This window comes from Grammomys surdaster, unplaced genomic scaffold (genome assembly GCF_004785775.1).
Source record: "Grammomys surdaster isolate TR1022 unplaced genomic scaffold, NIH_TR_1.0 354, whole genome shotgun sequence".
In the NCBI taxonomy this organism is placed as follows: domain Eukaryota; kingdom Metazoa; phylum Chordata; class Mammalia; order Rodentia; family Muridae; genus Grammomys; species Grammomys surdaster.
The window spans coordinates 131,902-141,673 of record NW_021604773.1 but is presented as its reverse complement, the minus strand read 5'-3'; the positions used below and the strand labels follow the sequence as shown (position 1 = coordinate 141,673).

Genomic DNA, 9,772 nt, shown 5'->3' with positions numbered 1-9,772 from the left:
GTGGCTCAGTGGTAGAGCCCCTGCCTAGAATCCTCCAGTGAGGGGCTAGAGGCATGGCTCAGTGGTAGAACCCCTGCCTAGAATCCCCCAGTAAGAGGCTGGGGACATGGCTTCGGGGTGGAGCCCTGGCTTATGTAAACCCCTGGATTTGACCCTTGGTATAGTAAGGAAGTTTGGACTGACCAGTTATCACAAATTAAGAATATCAACACTTGCCAGGCAGTGGTGGTACACGCCTTTAATCCCAGCACTTGGGAGGCAGAGGCAGGCAGATTTCTGAGTTCGAGGCCATCCTGGTCTACAGAGTGAGTTCCAGGACAGCCAGGGCTACACAGAGAAACCCTGTCTCAAAAAACAAAACAAAACAAACAAACAAAAAAAGAATATCTACACTAAACTCACTAGAGGGAGAGAGGAGACAAGGAAGGATATTAATCATGGTGAAATTCAAAGACCTACCCTAGGCTGGCACAGAGTAGACACCAGTGGGCAGCCCAAGGGCTTAGACCTACTTGTTAATAGCCTTCTCCCACTAAGCAAACCAGACTCTCTTTAACTCATAGCTGTCTGTCCATCTGCCTCTTCCCTCCTTGGTTGTTGAGGTGGGGTGGGGTGGTGAGGGTATCTCTGTATCTGAGGCTGTCCTTGAACTCCCACCTGTGCCTCCCAAGTGCTGGGTTTACAGGCTGTCCTGTTTGCTATCTGTTGCTATGATAAGACTGTAGCCAGCTGGTTGGTGGTGTACACCTTTAACCCCAGCCAACACTTGGGAGGCAGAGGCAGGTGAATCTCTGAGTTTGAGGCCAGACTACTCTACAGAGTGGAGTTCCAAGGTTACACAGAGGAGCCCTGTCCCAACAATAACAAAAGATTGTAACCTATAAAAGCTTAGGGGAGGAAAGGGATTGTTTAGTTTACACTTCCAGTGTGTCACTGAGGGAAGCCAGGGCAGGAACTGCAGCCGAGATCATGGAGGAGCACTGCGGCTTGCTCATTCACGGGCTCTTTCTTACAGAGCCTAGGACCACCTTGTCTAGGAATGGTAAAGCCACCCACAAAAAGCTGGGCCCTCAATTAATCTAGATAATCCCTAAGAGGCCAGGCATCAGTTAAGGCTTCTCCTCTTGGGTGACTCTAGGCAATGTGAAGTTGACAGTTAAGGCTAAGCAGGATGCAGGCATAGATACCACACCTGGCATTCTCACCAGGTTTCTCTTGATGGACAAGGATGCTGTAACTGGGACCAACTTCCCTTACCGCCTGTCGTTGGCTCGAGGGAGGATGTAGGCTGAGGAGGCAGAGAAGGCTTCTTCCTAACAACACCTGTCACTCATCTTACCTCTTTCCACAGTATGACAGCAAGTTGTGTAGCCTGAAGAAACAGCCCCTACTGCAACCCAGCAAAGAAGCCTGGTAAGACACAGCTACCTGCCTCCAGGTCTGCCCCACCCCCACTGCTCTGACTGTCTATAGTTGTGTGCAGATTCCCTCTTGACCTCAGTTTCCCTTCTGCCAAGGGCTAGATAGAAGTGGGGTCAGTGGGACATTGGCAGGCTGCTGACTTCAAGCCCCTGGACTCCATCTACAGTTCCATCCGGGCACTGTTTCTTTAGCTCTTCAGGTGTGGTGGGGAAGAGCCAGTTAGAAAGTGAATGCGTGAATAGGTTCCAGGGGTGTCCAGGCAGGCCTGTGAGTTAAGTACACACAAGTTTGCAGGCCAGGGAAGATGAGTAAGGAAGTTTTAAGGACCTCGGTTCATTGAATACGTGGCGACATGGCTGCCTGTTGGGTGAGGGCCGGCCTTTGAGCTGTTTTGGAGGAATAAATGGTGTTTATAAACACTCACTGGTTCCAAGACCACAGCAAATAAACAATATCAGGAACTCTGCCCCGTGGTGCCAGAGGGCTGGCCTTCTAGGCTTGTCTAATGGGAACGTGGTCGTGTGATAGGGAAACCGAACCTACTGTAGTAGAGATTCTGAAGAAAACCACAAGAAAATGAGCAGGCTCTTAAAATGTAACCCTCTCCTGAGCAACCCTAGCTGCGGAGAGGTCCTGCCCCCTGGTGGCAGGAGGCAGACTAGCATGGACCTTAAGGTTCCCACCCCACTCCCAACCCCTCCCTCTCTCCATTGGATCCTCTAAGCAGAAGCGATGTCCCCTCACTCTCCCAGGCTTCTCTTTCCCCTTCAGTTATCTGTTAACTTCGGTCCATAGCCGGGGAAGCCATGAGATAAGTGGACTGCAGGGAGCCAGGTTGGCGCGCTCGGGCTGAGGTCCAGGATCAGTTTCCCTGGTCCTCACCCCCAGCTCTGTATGTGTGGTCTAACCCCACCCACAGCTTCCTGGAGCATCTGCACAAACATCAGGGCTCTGTCCTGCACCCCGATTACAAGACAGCCTTCCCCTCCTTCGAGGACGCTCTCCATCGACTCCTGCCCTACCATGTCTACCAAGGCGCCCTCCCCTCCCCCAGCGACTACCATAAAGGTGAGGCTCCCCGCTGATCTCCCCCTGTGTCCCCAAGTATCCTCAGCTCATCCACCAGCCCTCAGTATTCAGGCCACAGAGCACGGAATGGGTTGAGCATTGCGTGCTTGCCCACCGTTGGCCACAAGTGCCCTGTGTCACCTCCACCCCATTCCCCACCAACCCCACCCCCCAACCCCCGTGTGGCTTTTCTTCTTCCAGTGGATGAAGAATTTGAGACTGTCTCTACGCAGCTGCTCAAACGTACCCAGGCCATGCTCAATAAATATCGGCTTTTGCTTCTGGAAGAGTCCAGGGTAGGATTCTCAAGCTATTGGGGTCCCACCCCTGCTGTGAACTGTTCTTATGGGGGGTGGGGCGGTCTCTTACCTGGGAGGGAAGATGGAAAGGAGGCAGATGGTCCAAGCCTGACCACATCCTGCCACCCGTTTGCTTTTTCATATGTCCTTTATATCAACCCACCGCAGAGAGTCAGTCCTTCGGCGGAGATGGTTATGATTGACCGAATGTTCATTCAGGAGGAGAAGACCACCCTTGCCTTGGATAAGCAGCTCGCCAAGGAGAAGCCTGGTGAGAGGGGAGGGAAGGGTGAGGCATCCCCTACTTCCCGGGTGCTGAGGTTTCCAGCAAGCAACCTGATGTGGTTGAGGCTCAATGATCTCTGAGAGTTTGAGTCCAGCCTGGTCTATAAAGAGTGTTGAGTGGCTTTACCTGTCCTTACCACCAGGGGGTGCGAGAGCCCCTCCTGCCTCCTTTGCTGTAGCTCTCCACCCTGCCTTCTAGAATGAATGGCTTTTCTGCCAGCCTCAGCTTGATGAAAAAGCGAGAGAGAAGAGCCAGGGCTGAGGCGCAAACAAGGTTTCTGCCACACCTACTCTGTGCCCGTTCTGTGTTTGTACCGCTTTTAAGAACGAGCTTTCCTCCTTCTTGAACTTTGAACATCTTGCAAGCCTTACCCTTTCTTCAAGGAAAGCATGCAGTCACACCCCCAGTCCCTGGCTTTTCCAAAAGACCCCGTATGCCTTCTACATTCAATACTATTATTCTCTTTAAACAACACCAGCAACACTCAGCTTCCTACTTCCCCAGCCCTGACCTTCTCAAGTACTCACAGGAACCAGGACACTAGTGTATAATCTCTCTGAATCCTTCGGGGTATGTTCTAGGGCTTTCTGTCATTAAGGAAGGTGATGTGTCTTCTGAGTGTTCCTAGTGACTCGGCAGGACTCTGTGAGCACGCACAAGAACTTCTGTAACAAGTCTGATAGGCAACATGGGAATAAGTCAAAGGTATAAACAACCTGCCAGGGGTTGTGAGCATGCCTTACAGGGAGCACATGCCTAGCATATCAGAAAACAAGGAAAGAACCTGGCAGCACTTGTTTAAACTCAAGGTAGGCTATGGCTGTACTGTGGAGCCACGCCCCCAGCCCCTCACTGGGGGATTCTGGGCAGGGGCTCTACCACTGAGCCACGCCCCCAGCCCCTCACTGGGGGATCCTAGGCAGGGGCTCTACCACTGAGCCACGCCCCCAGCCCCTTACTGGAGGATTCTAGGCAGGGGCTCTACCACTGATCCACGCCCCCAGCTCCTCACTGGGGGATTCTAGGCAGGGGCTCTACCACTGAGCCACGCCCCCAGCCCCTCACTGGAGGATTCTAGGCAGGGGCTCTACCACTGAGCCACGCCCCCAGCTCCTCACTGGGGAATTCTAGGCAGGGGCTCTACCACTGAGCCACTTTCTAATCCTGTTTTATTTGTTTTAGACTTCATTTTTCTAGAAACAGGGTCTCACTAAGTCCCCAGGCTGGCTTTTATACTCTAGATCCTCCCTGTCAGCCTCCTGAGAAGCCAAAATGGCAGATGTAGGTAGGCCACTACACCCTGCTTGGGACTGTACTTTTTTTGTCTTAAATTCTTTTTTTTTTTTTTTTTTTTTGGTTTTTCGAGACAGGGTTTCTCTGTATAGCCCTGGCTGTCCTGGAACTCACTCTGTAGACCAGGCTGGCCTCGAACTCAGAAATCCGCCTGCCTCTGCCTCCCAAGTGCTGGGATTAAAGGCGTGCGCCACCACCGCCCGACTTGTCTTAAATTCTTATTGCTCATTTCACACACATTCAAACCTTGGTTGCTGTGAAGCTTTAGGGAGGGCTTTGGGGTCGCTGATAAAGCAATCCTGCAGAGTGGATGGCTCAAGGCTTAGTTCGATCTAGATCAGTAATTCTCGACCTTCCTAATGCGGCCGCCCTTTAATACAGTTCCTGACCCCCAACCATAAAAATATTTTCCTTGCTACTTCATAGCTGTCATTTTGCTACTGTTGTGCATTGTAATGTAAATATCTGATATGCATGATATTTGATGTACAACCCCTATGAAAGAGTTGTTCAATCCCCAAAGGGATTGCAGGTCACAGGTTGAGAACCATTGGTCTAGACTCACCCTGGACCAGAAGATAAGATGCTCTGTGTACAAGTACCTTAGGCATCTTAGCTAACCACCCCATGGGTTTTCTTTGTCCCAACTCTGCAGATGAGTACGTGTCTTCCTCCCGCTCCCTTGGTTTCCCTGTTCCAGTGTCTTCCGAGGGTCACCGGCTCCCCAGCCATGGCCCATCATCTTCGTCCTCCACATCTGGAACATCTGCCCAACCCCCTCCTCATCTGCCCACCAAACTAGTGATCCGGCACGGTGGGGCTGGCGGCTCCCCGTCAGTGACCTGGGCCCGGGCGTCATCATCTTTGTCATCAACGTCCTCATCCTCATCCTCTGTCGCCTCATCCCTGGACGCAGATGAGGACGGCCCCATGCCCTCTCGTAACCGGCCACCCATCAAGACCTATGAGGCCCGGAGCCGCATTGGCCTCAAACTCAAGATCAAGCAGGAGGCAGGGCTCAGCAAGGTGGTGCACAACACTGCACTGGATCCTGTGCACCAGCCCTTTCCTGCTCCAACCCCTGCAAAGGGGGCGGAGCCTCCGCCACACCCAGCTCCGCCCCCACTCCCACCTGCCACGCAGGCGCAGATGAATGGCACTCTGGACCATCCCCCACCTGCAGTACGCAAACCCACGGTGCCTGCGTCCTGCCCACGTCTACCACTGCGCAAGACCTATCGAGAAAACCTGGGCGATCCTAGTGCTGCTGAGGGTGCACAGGGACGGCCGCGGGTTGCGGGCAGCCCCACCCCACTGCCCGCCAAAGTAGACGAAGCCACCAGTGGGCTGATCCGGGAGCTGGCCGCGGTGGAGGACGAACTGTATCAGCGGGTTCTGAAGGGCGGCCCACCACCCCCAGAGACCCCAGCCTCTGCTACCATCCAGGGCCCCACTGAACCCAGTTGGGAAGCACCCGTGCTACCCCCAGCCAAACGACGGAAGTCCGAGTCCCCGGACGTGGACCAGGCCAGCTTCTCTAGTGACAGCCCGCAGGATGATACACTTACTGAGCATTTGCAGAGCGCCATCGACAGCATCCTTAACTTGCAGCAGGCCCCCGGCCGGACACCCACAGGCCCGTACCCCCATACAGGACCCACGCCTGGCACCCCCACATCCCCAGCGCCTCTGCACAGGCCTGATGCCTTCCCACCCTCTAGTCACAATGGTGGCCTCGGTGCCAGGACGTTGAACAGATAACACTGGGCTGCTCCTGCAGCCCTCATCGGGTGTCCCCAACCCCACTTCCAGGAGAGCAGCCTGACAGCCAACCTCCACCTCTAGGGGGCACTAACCCAGTTCCCCTGACAATTCTTGCCTAAGTTATTTGAGTCACAAAGGCCTCCCCCACCTTCCTGCTTCCACGTTGGCTAGAGATTTGGGATGGGGCGTGGGTTTTCTAGGGGAAGGTGGGCTATAAGGTACTATGTCCCCCTGGTACAGAGCAGGACAGGGGATACGTGAGTGTTGCCCAGGACTGGGCTACTAGGTTGATGCACTGGTAACATCTGAATACAAGGTCTTGTCTGATTGGCTTCATGGATCACAGTCGGGGCACTCAGAGCGGGGAGAGAACTTCAGAGAGGCTCGACTCTTAAAAGGACTCAAGCCAGTGTCCTAAAGTACCTGCATCCCATCCATACATGCACTCGCCTGAGTCATCCTGTGTGTGTGCGTGTACACAAGAGAGAGAGAGAGAGAGAGAGAGAGTCCCACCACCCCCATCCCTCCAGAGGAACAAGACACGGGGTCTTCCTTCCTTCTCCCAAGCAGTCTTCCCTGTATTCTTCTTGCCTCCAGCCCACCCCCGCCACGTTTTGAAATCTCGGAGACAAAACTAGTACTGTAAGATAAAGATTTCTTTTTTGTACTGTATTTATTGTGTATAACGATTTTTTTAAGGGAGAATTCTGTACATCTAGAACTCTTGTAAATTAAAAGCTGATCCTTTTTTTTAAAACTGTACTCAGGCCCCCTCTGGCTCCTGTTGGTTTTGGGTGTGTTATTTTGGGAATAGTGTTGGTGGGTTGGAACAAAGCCAATAGAGAGGAATGTCGTATGTTGCATGAACGTCCATATTCTAAGCGCTGCAGGGCTGGTGAGATGGCTCAGTAGATGCAGTGACATTTTCCATGACCCTAATCTGATCCCTAGGACTTACATGAGAAGGAAAAAAGCCATGCCCTCAAGTTATTCTCCAACCACCACTACATACATGCAGTGGCACATGTGCCCACACACAAAGGGTTTTTGTTTGTTTTTTTAATTAGAAGGTGGTTTGGAATTCCCTGCCTCTGAAACCAGTACTGTCAGTTCTCAGTATTTGTACTTTGAAAATGCTCCAAACCATTGGTCCAGGGAATGTGGGATTGGGATTGGGACCCTGGCAATCTAGAGTCAATATTATCAACCATTCACGCAGTACTTTGTTTTAGATAATTTTCTGTCCAAAGACATTTATGGGGCTGCAGAGATGGCTTAGTGGCTAAGAGCGCTTACTGCTCTTGCAGAGGACCAGGTTTGGTTCCTAGCACCCACACGGCTGCTCATAACTCTAGTTCCAGGGATATGACACCCTCTTCTGGTCTCCTTTGGGTTGGTGAACACATGTGGTACACATAAATTTACATGGGTGGGCACAGAGACACAGAAAGCGTAGAGACACTTAGGGGTGTGGCGTATGTGCATATAGTCCCAGCACTCAGGAGGTGGAAGCAAGAGAATCAGTTCAAGATTCTTTTCAACTACTTGGGGAGATCAAGGCCAGCCTGGGCTATACAAGATCAAGGCCAGCATGGGCTATACAAGACTCTGTCTTAAAGTACAAACAAATAGAGACTGAAGAGATGGCTCAGCATTTGAAAGCACTGGCTGCTCTTGCCAACTACCTGGGTTTGATTCTTAGCACCCACATGATGGCTCATAACCATTTGTAACTCATCCCGTGCATCCGATGCCCTCTTGTGGTCTCTGAGAGCACTGCATGCACATGGGGTGTATGTAGTATGCAGACCAAACACCTGTCTTAGGGTTTTATTGCTGTGAAAGAGGCACCATGACCAAGGCAATTCTTAGAAAACATTGGGGTTGAGGGGCTGGCTTACAGTTTCAGAGGTTTAGTCTATTATCATGGCAGGAGACATGGCAGCACACAGACAGGCATGGTGCTGGAGGAGCTGAGAATTCTGTTTTGGTCGGAAGGCAGCCAGGAGAAGACTGTCTTCTGCACTGGGTAGAGCCTGAACATAGGAGACCTCGAAGCCCACCTACACAGTGACACACTTCCTCCAATAAGACCATACTTCCTAATAGTGCCTCTCCCTAAGGCCAAGCATTGAAACACATTGAATCTCCAGGGCCCAAACCTATTCAAACCACCACACATCCATACACATAAAAATAAATTTTAAAATGTAAATAAATGCATAAAAATTGAGAAAAACAAACTCTTGACTAGTATGCAGGAAGCCATGAGTTTTTAGCTCCAGCATCCCGTAAACTGGGCGTGGTGGTACACACCTGTAATCCCAGCCCTCTGGAGAGTGGTCACTGTGGGCAGGCAACGTTTTCAGAAAAGCAACCATTAGCTGGCTAGGTGTGGTAGCATACACCTGTAACACCAGCATGTGGGAGGCTGAGGCAGGAGGATCATGAGGGTAATTTGGGCTACTTAGTGGGACTGTCTATTTTAGAAAGCCAAAATAAAGCCGGGTGGTGGTGGCGTACACCTTTAATCCCAACACTTGGGAGGCAGAGGCAGGAGGATTTCTGAGTTCGAGGCCAGCCTTGTCTACAGAGTGAGTTCCAGGACAGCCAGGGCTATAAAAAAAAAAAAAAGAAAGCCAAAATAAGGCATGTGTCATAGTTAGGGTTTCTATTGCTATGACCACAGCAACTCTTATAAAGGAAAGTATTTAATCTGGGCATGGCTTACATCATCATGGCAAGAAACATGGAGGTTGCACATGGCAGACATGGTGCTGGAGAATTAACTAAAAGTTTCTACATCCAGATTGGCAGGCAGTAAGAAGAGAGAGACTGGGCCTGGCTTGATCATTTGACACCTCCATGTCCCCCCTGACACCCCCTGCACACTTCCTGCAACAAGGCTATACCTACTCCAACAAAAACACACCTCCTAATAAAGCCAGTCCCTATGAGCCTACGGAAGTCGTCTCTCTCTCTCTCTCTCTCTCTCTTTCTTTTTTTGTTTTTTGTTTTGGTTTGGTTTGGTTTTTTCGAGTTTCTCTGTATAGCCCTGGCTGTCCTGGAACTCACTCTGTAGACCAGGCTGGCCTCGAACTCAGAAATCCACCTGTCTCTGCCTCCCAAGTGCTGGGATTAAAGGCATGTGCCACCACACTGGGCTCATGCACTTACATTTTAATAATTTACTTTCATTTGTATGCGTTGGTGTTTTGCCTGCTTCTAACATGTGTATGTGTGTGAAGGTGTCAGATCTTGGAGTTACAGACAGTCGTGAGCTGCCATGTGGGTGCTGGGAATTGAATCCAAGTCTTCTGGAAGAGCATTCAGGACTCTTAAGCACTGACCATCTAACTCTTCAGCCCCTGCTCTTAGATTTTAAAATTGCTGTTGTTACAGTTATTTTTGAGACAGAATCCTGCCAAGTGGTCCAGGCTGGCTTCAAACTTGCATGCACCGCTATGATCAGATAAATTATTGGTAGGCTTGCTGCAGCCTCTGTCAATTTGTTTGCTAAGAGAGGGAGCCAAAGCTGGAGGATGAGGCTCACGTTGAACTAAGGACTGCACGCTCGAACCTGTGTGCGTTTTCACACTTCCCGCCAGGGGGCGCCCGAGGCTGGCGCGGGCTGGGACAG

At 51.3% G+C, this 9,772-nt stretch overlaps 1 protein-coding gene across 3 annotated transcripts in view; it reads left to right on the top strand.

Annotated features, from left to right (window-relative positions):
• The window catches only part of Bicra (BRD4 interacting chromatin remodeling complex associated protein), a 75,762-nt gene extending 68,868 nt beyond the window's left edge, over positions 1 to 6,894 (top strand). For all 3 annotated transcript variants that reach the window (XM_028779563.1, XM_028779564.1, XM_028779562.1), the window contains 5 exons: positions 1,352 to 1,413; positions 2,342 to 2,490; positions 2,692 to 2,786; positions 2,958 to 3,060; positions 5,024 to 6,894. In XM_028779563.1, coding sequence (XP_028635396.1) covers positions 1,352 to 1,413; positions 2,342 to 2,490; positions 2,692 to 2,786; positions 2,958 to 3,060; positions 5,024 to 6,129 — 1,515 coding nt within the window. In that variant the 3' untranslated portion in view covers positions 6,130 to 6,894. The remainder of the gene's footprint in view (positions 1 to 1,351; positions 1,414 to 2,341; positions 2,491 to 2,691; positions 2,787 to 2,957; positions 3,061 to 5,023) is intronic.
• The last annotated feature ends 2,878 nt before the right edge of the window (positions 6,895 to 9,772 follow it).